Source organism: Nerophis lumbriciformis, linkage group LG09 (genome assembly GCF_033978685.3).
Source record: "Nerophis lumbriciformis linkage group LG09, RoL_Nlum_v2.1, whole genome shotgun sequence".
Classification (NCBI taxonomy): domain Eukaryota; kingdom Metazoa; phylum Chordata; class Actinopteri; order Syngnathiformes; family Syngnathidae; genus Nerophis; species Nerophis lumbriciformis.
The window spans coordinates 39,737,501-39,750,757 of record NC_084556.2 but is presented as its reverse complement, the minus strand read 5'-3'; the positions used below and the strand labels follow the sequence as shown (position 1 = coordinate 39,750,757).

General features: G+C 39.5%; 1 protein-coding gene across 2 annotated transcripts in view; it reads left to right on the top strand.

Annotated features, from left to right (window-relative positions):
• The window catches only part of dgat2 (diacylglycerol O-acyltransferase 2), a 60,429-nt gene that overhangs the window by 44,115 nt on the left and 3,057 nt on the right, over window positions 1–13,257 (top strand). For both annotated transcript variants that reach the window (XM_061963170.2, XM_061963169.2), the window contains 2 exons: window positions 1,114–1,288; window positions 8,227–8,429. In XM_061963170.2, coding sequence (XP_061819154.1) covers window positions 1,114–1,288; window positions 8,227–8,429 — 378 coding nt within the window. The remainder of the gene's footprint in view (window positions 1–1,113; window positions 1,289–8,226; window positions 8,430–13,257) is intronic.

Here is a 13,257-nt window from a genome sequence, read left to right as displayed (position 1 = left end):
TTGTGGAGCTCCTCACAGCCGCACATTGTTTACAATCATGGCCACCAGCAGCGAGAGCGATTCGGACCGAGAAAGCGACGATTTCCCCATTAATTTGAGCGAGGATGAAATATTCGTGGATGAGGAAAGTGAGAGTGAAGGACTAGAGGGCAGTGGGAGCGATTCAGATAGGGAAGATGCTGTGAGAGGCGGGTGGGACCTGATATTCAGCTGGGAATGACTAAAACAGTAAATAAACACAAGACATATATATACTCTATTAGCCACAACACAACCAGGCTTATATTTAATATGCCACAAATTAATCCCGCATAACAAACACCTCCCCCCTCCCGTCCATATAACCCGCCAACACAACTCAAACACATGCACAACACACTCAATCCCACAGCCCAAAGTACCGTTCACCTCCCTAAAGTTCATACAGCACATATATTTCCCCAAAGTCTCCAAAGATACGTACGTGACATGCACATAGAAGCACGCACGTACGGGCAAGCGATCAAATGTTTGGCAGCTGCATGCGTACTCACGGTACCGCGTCTGCGTATCCTACTCAAAGTCCTCCTGGTAAGAGTCTCTGTTGTCCCAGTTCTCCACAGGCCAATGGTAAAGTTTGACTGTCATCTTCTGGGAATGTAAACAAAGAAACACCGGCTGTGTTTGTGTTGCTGCAGTCAGCCACAATACACCGCTTCCCAACTACAGCTTTCTTCTTTGCTGTCTCCATTGTTCATTGAACAAATTGCAAAAGATTCACCAACATAGATGTCCAGAATACTGTGGAATTTTGCGATGAAAACAGACGACTTAATAGCTGGCCACCATGCTGTCCCAAAATGTCCTCTACAATCCTTGACTTCACGCGCTGACGTCATCATACCGAGACGTTTTCAGCAGGATATTTCACGCGAAATTTAAAATTGCACTTTAGTAAGCTAACCCGGTCGTATTGGCATGTGTTGCAATGTTAAGATTTCATCATTGATATATAAACTATCAGACTGCGTGGTCGGTAGTAGTGGGTTTCAGTAGGCCTTTAAATCATTGGACCATTTTTATCCTCAATATTAGGGTTAAATTCTTTTTTTTTCGTGTTTTCTATCTGCTCAGGTATCTGTCCAGTGAACAGGAACTCCATCGACTACCTGCTGACGCGCAACGGTACAGGAAACGCTGTGGTCATCGTGGTGGGAGGCGCGGCGGAGTCCTTACGCTGTGCACCGGGCATGAACTCTGTCATCTTGAAGAACCGGAAAGGCTTCGTGAAAATGGCCCTACAGAAAGGGTGAGCAAACATTCAAATCGTAATCATTTGACATGTATCATTTTGGATCAAAACCTCGTCCTCTTACACACCCAAAGTCTTGTAACCCTCACAAGTCACATGACACCAAGTAATTTGGTCCAATTTAAGATAGTTTCACTTAGGAACAAAAGTCAGTCCACGCTTATCAATTGAGATAATAATGTCTGTGAGTTATTGTGTGTTATTTGGTGTGGACAAGTACATTTTTAATAATTTACAAGAGTTAGTTAAGGCAACAAGTACTTTATGGGAAGTATTACTTTAGCTATATGCCAATTTTGGCCCTCGAAACCGAAGGCCAAGGCACAGCGGTGGAAAATGTGCCCTATGAAACGAGACGCCACTCATTTCCCGGGTTTCATGAAATGTAGTCAATTTTAGTGAAATCCGTTTGCTGCTAGTCTGACATCGATGTAGTTATTGCAAACTAGCTACAGAGCTCATTATGATTACGATTTTAAAGTAAAAACACAATTCAAAACATGGCTACTGTATATTTAAAAAGTAGATTACCGGTAGCAGTCTAATTCTTGATGAAAATTGTAGTAAAACTCAGTGGCTAGCTGACTTGCTCAGTGGCCTTGTGGTTAGTGTCTGCCCTGAGATTGGAAGGTCGTGAGTTCAAACCCAGACCGAGTCATACCAAAGACTATAAAAATGGGACCCAGCTTGGCACTCAGCATCAAGGGTTGGAATTGGGGGTTAAATCCCCAAAATGATTCCAGAGCGTGGCCACTGCTGCTGCTCACTGCCCCCCTCACCTCCCAGGGGGTGGAACAAGGGTATGGGTCAAATGCAGAGGGTAATTTCACCTCACCTAGTGTGTGTGTGACTACCAGTGGTACTTTAACTTTAACTTTGCTTCCAGTCTAACATTACTAGCCAGCTTGTTATGACAAGCAAATTTAAAGTGCAGTAAAAACCACACTCGTAACATGGCGAATGTAAAGTCTTAAAGTAGATTAGTTGTCTAAAGAAATGTGAAATGTCGTAAATTGTGGTGAAGTCTGCTTACTGCAAGTCTGATATCGTAGTTTACAAGCTCTAGTTAAGCCGTGTTAGCTAGCTTTTACATAGTAAAATAAAAATATTTTTAAACACAGCAATATCTATGTAGAGTAGCAAATAATTAAATACTCGTTAAAACAAGTGTTAATACCATGTAAATCAGAACAAGTGTAAGTGTAAAACATTTGGTTGCAACTGAACTAAGGATGTAACGATATAAACATTTGACATCACGGTTGGCCCCCTGGAAAACCCAAACAACCCTGAGTGGGTCCAAATATCATTGAGGATTATCAGCAGGTTCCCCTTTTCTAAAGACGATTGCAGCTTGTGAAAAAACAAAAATAAAAACACATGAAGTTATGCAGAAACCGGCACGTAACAGCTTGGTAAATGTTACAATCTCAATGAACCCACATGTTAAGGAAACACCGAGTGCCTTTCTGAGATTTGGACTGCCAGACTGGGATTATAATAATATCAGGGTGGGGAAACTTAACTGGAAGTTAGGAAGATTTACAAAAAGTATGAAGAATGATAAAACCTTTTTGTCACAAAGTTTAAAACTGACTGACAAAATAAAAAAAACAAGAGAACGCTTTTGAGGAATTAGTTCCCTTGAAAGAATCAATACAGGGGTTATTGGTATTTATCGGTCCATATTATTAGAGGTGTAACAGTTTGGTACGTAACCTCAGGTTTAAGATCACAGTTCAGTTCGATTTGGGTATTGTAGGGAAAAAATGTAAACCATAAAATTATTAAGCTTTTGTGTCAAAAGCTTAAAAAAAATTATCAAACATTAACTGTAAGTAGTTCATTTATACCAACTACAATTCTCAAATCAAACAAAAACGAAAATACAACTAGAAAAGCACTCGTTGAGCGCAGACCTCAGCCAGGCCCTAACTACCAATAGTAAAGTCCTGAATCCAGATTGTGCTCCAGATCAGTTACATAATGTAACCACGTTCCTTATCCTATATCTGAAATGTCCTTAAAGCTCCATCAAAATCTGCCCAAAACTTTTTGAGCCCTCTGTAGTGGAATAAAATACAAAGAGTGAACCCTCTTGTCAGTTATCCACTCTCTTTATCTCTGTTGGTGGAGGTGTGGCTGCTAGCATACATACACACAGAAGTTGAGCCTGGTAACATAAATTTAAGGTATCATAGGTGAAACACATCCCCACCAAAAACGAATCAATTGTTTTTTATCTAATTTCTGGGTCTATTTTTTTTTTTTTCAGTTATGTTGCAATCACATAATTTATTCGTAATAATAATACTTTATTTATTAAAAAAAAAATTAACAGTTTCTTTTGAATAAATTGCAACAAGGCAGAAATATGTGATTGTTGCGGCCTAAAATGACATATTTCACTGCAGCGTTTTCCAGTAGTTGCATGAAAGTTGCCTTTTTTTTAGGCTCATTTTTTTCTCAACGACATATCAACTTTTGAATTTCAATGTTTGCAGTGTTCTTTGTCACTGTGACACGCTGTAAAAAGACGGGGGAAAACATGCATATTTGTACATGGCACATGCAACGAACATGGCTGCAGACGCAAAGTTCAATCATGGAATGCAACCCTACCAAAGCAAAAACCATGCATGATTTATCAGAGACATTCTTGATACCAATTTCCTTGACCCAGCCACACAATGAAGTTGTAGACCTCCATGCTTTTTCAAGTTTTCATGTGTTTCGTCTACAATCATGTCTGGCGCACCATATAGTGTGAAATGTCTGGGAACGTGACCCGACGACTAATCCTTGGGATCACTTGACAGAAAGCCCTACAGAATTTTTTTTTTACGTATCGGGATAGATTCCATTTAATAGTTCGATTTTTAACTAGTATCTGCTTTTAATGAAAAGATCTAGGCCCCTTGCATACTCGGATAGTTTGCACTTGTCCTGATCCGTTGCCCGGATCATATTTAATTTTAGTTTGACTCCCTTAGTTCTGTTTTCAGCACCCCTGGGTGTGTGTTTCTTAGTTGCCATGGGTGCTGATTATTTTCACCTGCCTCTGATTAGTGTTCGGGACGCTCACCTGCTCCTGGGCACTAATCAGAGCGCTATTTATTCCTGCCTTTTGCCACACTCGGGCTGGCTGTCTTGTTTGCTCATGCAACAAGTTACGTTGAATACCTTTGTGATTCATGGTCTTGGACTAAGCTTCGCCATAGCTTCCCATGCTATCGGCATGCTTTTCTGTTGAGTTGTATTTCCTGACTGATTTATGGTAGATAAATCAGTCCTACCTGCACACTGCCTCCGGAGTTCCGTCTGCATCTTGGGGAAACGATCCGCGCATTAAAATTCGACCACGCCGTAACAGCACTATGTTTGCGCCACACTAGCCATATTGGTTTGCTGGTCCACCACTTTGTTTTCTTCCATTCAAACGTCACATGACGGAATGCAACTGTGGAAGTTGCCTTCCCGTGAGTCCTCCAGACCACCAAGCATTGCCATGCGAGCCCGTTTGATGGTTATAATATAGTTTTATTGTCTCAATGTCAGAGCAGCACGGTGGAACAGGGGTTAGTGCATCTGCCTCACAATACGAAGGTCCTGAGTAGTCTTGGGTTCAATCCCGGGCTCGGGATCTTTCTGTGTGGAGTTTGCATGTCCTCCCCGTGACTGCGTGGGTTCCCTCCGGGTCCTCCGGCTTCCTCCCACCTCCAAAGACATGCACCTGGGGATAGGTTGATTGGCAACACTAAATTGGCCCTAGTGTGTGACTGTGAGTGTGAATGTTGTCTGTCTATCTGTGTTGGCCCTGTGATGAGGTGGCGACTTGTCCAGGGTGTACCCCGCCTTCCGCCCGATTGTAGCTGAGATAGGCTCCAGTGCCCCCCGCGACCCCAAAGGGAATAAGCGGTAGAAAATGGATGGATGGATGAATGTCTCAATGTCCATGGGTTGCTTTCCAGCAATTGCCTTTTGTCTCTCTGTCAGACTTGCTCTCGCTTTCCCTCCAGCTCCAACAACGTCTCTCCTCCCGGTTGCTGCTTATACAGAGCGACAGGTGATTAGATACGCACCTGTTGCTGACTTCCAGGCCGGTCCTGGCACACCCCGCTTCGCTGCAGGCCCGCAGGCCACGACCCCCTCCACAACAACCTATACACATAATGTGGTGGGGGAAATTTTATCCATCCATCCATTTTCTACCGCTTGTCCCTCTCTGAGTTGTGGGAGGTTTGAGGCAGGGAGGCTGGAGCCTTGCATTTGTTAATAAATGTCCGCCTCAAATAAATAAGTAGATAAATAAATAGGAAACACTGCACCCACTTCCTGTTTTTGCCGCGCATGTGACGCAAGGCAGGCTCAACATAGGACAGAGCCCCCTCAGATCAAAATTTTGGAAGTTGAGAAAGTACATTTTAATATTCTCACAAAATTTATTTATTCCAAGTTGACAAAACTATCGGCAATAGCGGAGAAATCAGCTGTAAAAGGGACACAATACAGTATCATCTTCCCTCATCTCCGGTCCTCCGTCCGTGGTATCGGGCTCCGCGAGTCCGCCCGCACACAGACACACACACCACAGCCTCAGGCCTCAGTAAACCTGTGTTGACCAATATAAACAAGATGAAAATGTTGCCAGAAATGAAATCCAATCATACTTAATTTTGTCTTGTGCAATCCACTTCTCCAGGTGGAACAAGTTTGGAATATATCCAATCACAGTTCTTTAATGTCGTATGTGTGAAAGGGGTTGGGGGTTAGCTACGAAGGAGAGCCAATCAGATGTCCATCAAAACAAAAATGGGTGGATTTAACGTGTTCTACATTGTAATATGTAGAAAGTGAAGAAAACTCATTTTATTATTGAGGCTATATAATGCCATCAGCAAGCGGGTTATCCTGACATCTACACAACTAAGTTAAAGCTATGTGTATTTGCTGTTTCTGTTCATAAACAAATTAATTATACAAACAAATGACATAGTTTATAAGTGGAGAATGCAGAAAATGTGAGGCACGATGCAGCTGACATGTTAAACTAGTCTGAGAAGAATGTTTTTGTATTATTCATATGACTATTAGTCTGTACCTTTTCAGTTTTGTAAATATTGGCTATTGTGAGTGAAGTCCTACTTATGGTTACATTAAATTAAAGAATTAGGCCATGAATTTAAGATAAATATATTGATGGTTGATAAAATATGTTTTTTTTTTTACTTTTATTTTTTTATTTTTCCCCCTGAGGGATTTCCACCTTATTGTGGTCAGAGGGTTGCATACCTCAGTGTCCTTAAGAGCTATACCAGCAGGAGCTTAGTCTTAAGGTGGGACACCCAAGTTGTGCAGGTCTGAAGGTAGAGGCCTGATAAATCGTGCAATCCACTTCTCCAGGTTGGAGTTGGACACATACTGTAGCTAACAACCACATTCAATGAAGAGAGCAATGTTACACCACAGGACAAAAACATGATGAGGTATGGTGTACACTCAATGCCCCTTTCACATATGTGATTGCCCCCCATATATGTCTGCCTCAAACCGGCCATGATGTGACGTAAGCACTTTGGACCACCTAAAAGTTGTCATGCCTTTAGATTTACAATCAAACAAACAATTCATTGAGGCAGAGAAAATTACAAAAATGTTTTGTAAAGAAGTATACGGTAGTATTGGCCTTAACTTACAGTTGTGTAGATGTCACGATGACTCGCCTGCTGAAGATATCCCAGCATCAAAAATGAAGTGTGTCCACTCCACTTTCTCCCAGGTGTACACTTATTACGATGTGGAACCTGTTATAAATCCATCCATTTTTGTTTTGGCGTTGAGAAATCAAACTTCCTTCAATGTCAATCAATCAATGTTTACTTATATAGCCCTAAATCACGAGTGTCTCAAAGGGCTGCACAAGCCACAACAACATCCTCAGCTCAGATCCCACATCAGGGCAAGAAAAAACTCAACCCAATGGGATAACAATGAGAAACCTTGTAGGGGACCGTAGATGTGGGAACTCCACATGTTACCTTAACATAGTCCGAGGTCACATTGTTATGGGAGACGCACTGCATCCTCTCAGTAAGATAGGAGTTAAACCAAGACAAGGCTAAGTCTGACATACCAATGCATGTTTTGATATGCTCTAATAAAATATTATGATCGATATTATCTCATAAAGAAAAATCTCTGGTTAGTTCTCCTTCGTAACTAACTGTGTATGCTGTTAAAGAGCTGTGATTGGATATATTCCGAACTTGTTTCATCCATCTACAAGACAGAGTTAAATATGATGTGATTTTGTTTCTGTCAACATTTTCGTCTGGTTTTTATTAGTTGACTATAATGTCAGTGAATTGTGGGTCATCCTTTTAGTCAACGTGCATTTGTTTTAAATATTTATCGTCTAATTTTCGTCAGGGGAAAATAGGTTGTTGACGATAACTAAGACAAAAAATATTAGTCAACGACATTAACACTGGAACTGCTTCCAGTGTATTTGCTATTCTATTCTCGTTCTGTTTTCAGTCAAATAGGGTACTTGGATAGCGTGTTTTAGTGTTTTCTGAGGTGGTATTTGAAAACAAGTTTTAGAACCACTAGGTTAGGTATAAATTTGGATGTGCTCAAAGTAACATCTTACATAAATCTTGTTAAGCATTGCATAAATAGAAAAGGCTCAAGTATGTAAAAGTATGTAAGTTAAACACTTTGACTTAATCTGCTGGAAAACACACAAAGCTTTTTGTGCTTTCACAACGAGAACAGTTTTCATTGGGGATTACAACCAAGCATCACGTTCATCACGTTTTGTTTGCTGAAAGCCATAACAACATCATCATCTGGACGCAGAATGCTCCTGCGTTCTAAAAATATTGTATTTGTAAAATATATAATACTGCATACAATTCTCTTTTTGGCCTCAGGTCTGACTTGGTTCCGGTGTATTCCTTTGGGGAGAATGATGCCTACAAGCAGGTGATCCTGGAGGAGGGGACCTACTGGAGAGGTCTCCAGAAGAAGTTACAGAAGCTATTGGGCTTTGCCCCGTGCCTTTTCCACGGCTGTGGCCTCTTCTTTGGCGACTCCTGGGGTATCGTGCCATACGGCAAACCAATCACGACCATAGGTACGTTTCGCTTTATAAGCATGGCCATGGAATATTATAATGCTCTCGCAGTACTCTAAATCAGGGGTTGATAACCTTTTTGATCTCTGGGCCCAAGCTTTCCTCTGTACAGCGGCCTGGAGCCCACTCAGATATCAACACTGAGTAATCTTACTCTTGATTCTAATCGTATTCAATAATTATTGTATTTTCCGGACTGTGAGCTGCACTGGAATGTAAGCCGCACCCACCAAATTTTAGGAGAAAAAAAAAATTATATATATATATATATATATATATATATATATATACAAACCCCGTTTCCATATAGGTTGGGAAATTGTGTTAGATGTAAATATAAGCAGAATACAATGATTTGCAAATCCTTTTCAACCCATATTCAAGTGAATGCACTACAAAGACAATATATTTGATGTTCAAACTCATAAACTTTATTTTATTTTTGAAAATAATAATTAACTTAGAATTTCATGGCTGCAACACATGCCAAAGTAGTTGGGAAAGGGCATGTTCACCACTGTGTTACATCACCTTTTCTTTTCATAACACTCAATAAATGATTGGGAACTGAGGAAACTAATTGTTGAAGCTTTGAAAGTGGAAATCTTTCCCATTCTTGTTTTATGTAGAGCTTCAGTCGTTCAACAGTCCGGGGTCTCCGCTGTCGTATTTTACGCTTCATAATGCGCCACACATTTTCGATGGGAGACAGGTCTGGACTGCAGGCGGGCCAGGAAAGTACCCGCACTCTTTTTTCACAAAGCCACGCTGTTGTTACACGTGCTGAATGTGGCTTGGCATTGTCTTGCTGAAATAAGCAGGGGCGTCCATGAAAAAAACGGCGCTTAGATGGCAACATATGTTGTTCCAAAACCTGTATGTACCTTTCAGCATTAATGGTGCCTTTACAGATGTGTAAGTTACCCATGCCTTGGGCACTAATGCACCCCCATACCATCACAGATGCTGGCTTTTGAACTTATATACCGGTATATGTATATATAAACCACAACGGACTATAAGCCGCAGACACAGTATATACCAGTAGTTTGTGAAATAGGATATTTACATAACAAGATTTTTTAAATGTTTGTGTACATACCTGAATTGTTTCCAAATGATGCCTGCAACACGGCAGTAAAACAGCTGATCAAACAAAAACCAAAAGTCATTGATGTCTTTCTTCGTCCTTTATGAGATGGATAAGATGTACTCCTTTTTTCATAAGGTTCAAGATGTTAATCAGAATTATTTTTCCTTGTACTTTTTAAACCGTTGTTTCTTAAAGTGGATCATTTTAGTACATTGTTTGAATTATTTGCTTAATATATTCCATAATTCTGCCGTTGGCGAAGAAAAACCCATAGATTAGCCGCACATTTTGTATAAACCGCTGGGTTCCAAGCTTGGGGAAAAAAGTAGCAGCTTATAGTCAGAAAAATTTGGTATATCTAACCTACTTAGTTTACAATCTTGTCAAATGATATGAAACTATGTGTTGATCGCAAGGATTATTATTTATTTAACACATTGACTTTGGGGTTTAGGTCAGGCTGATGTGACAATAGGTACTAACCAAGTATACTGCATAAAAATGGACTTATACTGTAAATAACTGTCAAAACATGTATTTACATACAATTGTTTTGTGCTAAAATAAACCATAATAAAAGAGAATGTTTATTAACTAAAATGTCAATAAAATTAAAGGGCAAATGAAAATACAGCTTCACCACTTTAGTCATAATTTTAGCGCTTAAGAAACTTCTCTATGACTAGCTCGAGACTTCTACCTCGGTATCACGACAGTCCAATTCAGAAACACAACTGAGTTTTACAGATATTTATTTGGGCTTTCCAAGAAAGATTGTTAACGACTGAAACAAATTAGATTATTGGATCCGGTTCCATTTGTTGATGTCATGCATCATGACCAGACAACTCTGTCTGTTACAACACTGATGACAGCATGGCTGATGTCATAACATATTCAAGAACATTGATGGGACTGTCAAATAAAATATGATTTACAAGGTCTTAGCAAAGTTGTAAGTAACATGCCAATGTCACGGCGAGCTGTACATTGCCACAGAATGCAATTAAATATTTGCAGGAGGTTCAGAAGGAGTCTTTATTGCAACAAAGCTCAGCACGACACAAAAATTAAAGTATCAACTAAAAACAAGAAGGCACACTCCTTAGAAGCACAAAATCGACAAAGAAATGTGCCAAGCAAGAACAAAACTTGGGATGCATCGGGAAGCATCCAGCAAACATTACCAATGACAACAAGGTCCAAAAACGCACGCAGCATAGCAGAAATCACAATTAGCAAACACTGCATCTCAAGTGCTAATTATTAATTCTACAAACACTGCATCTCAAGTGCTAATTATTAATTCTGCAAAGCAGGAAATGGGAAATGCAAACCAAGAGTCTGATAAAAAATAATACCTAAAGGAAAACAAGAGTCGAAATAATCTAACAATGTGTAGCAGGGGTGTCGTAGAATAGTCAACGATTCCATTTGCAGGACTCTGATTTGACCAACAACCTCTCAGTCGAATTGTCGGACATTGCGACGAGTACCGAGAGGTAAAGGCAAGGTCGATCCGACCACCTCACGAAACTCTACCATATTACTTGTTAATTTGACTGTTTTAGCCCTTTTGAAGTGGAAAAAGTTGAAAATGATATCTGAATCATCTGATTATTTGTGGAGATGTTCATTAACTCACAATTTTATTTTTTTTTACCAAAATCTCTTGTATCAGATGTAACTATGACAATCCTTCATCGAAGACAGCCCTAATATTTAGAATGTTTAGCCTGATTTAAATATTCATTCAAATTCCGAGCTGTTAATAAACATACAGTCTTTTAAAGTTAAAGTCCCAATGATAGTCACACACAAACACTGGGTGTGGTGAAATTACCATCTGCATTTGACCCATCCCCATGTTCACTCCCTGGGAGGTGAGGAGAGCAGTGAGCAGCAGCGGTGGCCACGCTCGGGAATCATTTTGGAGATTTAACCCCCAATTCCAACCCTTGATGCTGAGTGCCAAGCAGGGAGGTAATGGGTCCCATTGTTATAGTCTTTGATATGACTCTGCTGGGGTTTGAACTCACGACCTTCCAGTCTCGGTGTGGACACTCTAACCACAAAGCCACTGAGCAACTATTTTAAAACTAAAACTGCAATTTTAGGAACCGTTTGCTCTTCCAAATTCTGCGTAAGACTCCTGAAAATTGCCCTCATCCACCAACATCCTGACTGAAGTTACAAATCTCCTAAATTCTGCTGTTTTTGTGTGTACATGAAACATAGTTTTTGTCTAAATGTTAAAAGGATGACGAAGAGACGGTGGATCAAAAATCCCTTTATTAAAACAACAACCACAGCAAAGCACTTTTCTCTCACGCATAGTCTCTCCCTCTCTGTTTTCCCCACGCTCAACTGTCGCAACGCATTTACCGACTGTCAGAAAAATAGAACTCTTCAAGCAGGAACAAACGAACAAGAATATTCAAAAATGCACATTCCTCCACATTAGTGCTTAAAAAAAAGTCCATCTACAAAAAAAAAAAAAATGTCCACAAAAAAACCACATTCAAAAAAAGAAAAAGCAACTGGCATTGATATAGTAATATATTATTACAATCTATATCAGTGGTGTCACACTCATTTTAGTCCAGGGGCCACATGGAGAAAAATCTACTCCCAAGTGGGCCAGACTGGTAAAATCATGTCATGATAACTTAAAAATAAAGACAACTTCAGATTGTTTTCTTTATTTCAAAATAAAACAAGCACAATCTGAAAACATACAAATCATAATGTTTTTTGTTTTTTTTTACACTTACATGTTGCTGTTCATAGTAGTCTATCGTCATTTGTCGTGATTTATACTTTCTGAATAAATGATGTGATAATGTTCATCAGTCAGAGTTTTAAAATGCTCTCATTTGGTGTAACATTTTAATCAATCAGAAGATGTATTAAATAGTAATATCAAATTAGATAGATAGTTAGTACTTTATTGATTCCTTCAGGAAAATAAAAATTCCAGCAGCAATGTACAGAATTGAGAACAAATTTAAAAAGTAAATAATGGGGGTATAAATGGAAATAAAATAGATAATATAACAATAAGAATAAAGATAAAAAGCAACAATAAGAATAAAAATATAACAGTAAAAATAAGAATATAACAAGAGAAACTAGGCAGTAGTGACCATGTTATGAAAATGTATTGCACGTATGTATTACAGCTCGTTATTAATGTAATTTACTCATTTTCCTCAACTGATGTACCGTATTTTTCGGAGTATAAGTCGCACCGGAGTATAAGTTGCACCTGCCCAAAATGCATAATAAAAAAGGAAAAAAACATATATAAGTCGCACTGGAGCCCGGCCAAACTATAAAAAAAACTGCGACTTATAGTCCGAAAAATATGGTACTAACATTATGTGGTTTATTAGGATCATCTACAACAACATTTGTGAATTTGGACTCATTTCACCAATCACACATGAATTTAGTAGGGCCTACATGTTATTTCAGCATATTTATGTGCGCCCAGATTATGTGTGCCCAGTCTTTTATTTTAACAGGGCATATATAGCTCCGCCCCCTCTGAAGTCATGCGCACTCCTGCTGCAGGGGATACACAAAAATTGGTATTGCGACATCTGGTGGACACATTTAGAAGAGCAGTTTCTTTCATTCAAAAATGCCAGCTCATTTTTATACTTGCCAATACCTGATGAAACCTGTTGGCGGGCCGTACGTTTGACACCCCTGATCTATATATTTATAATC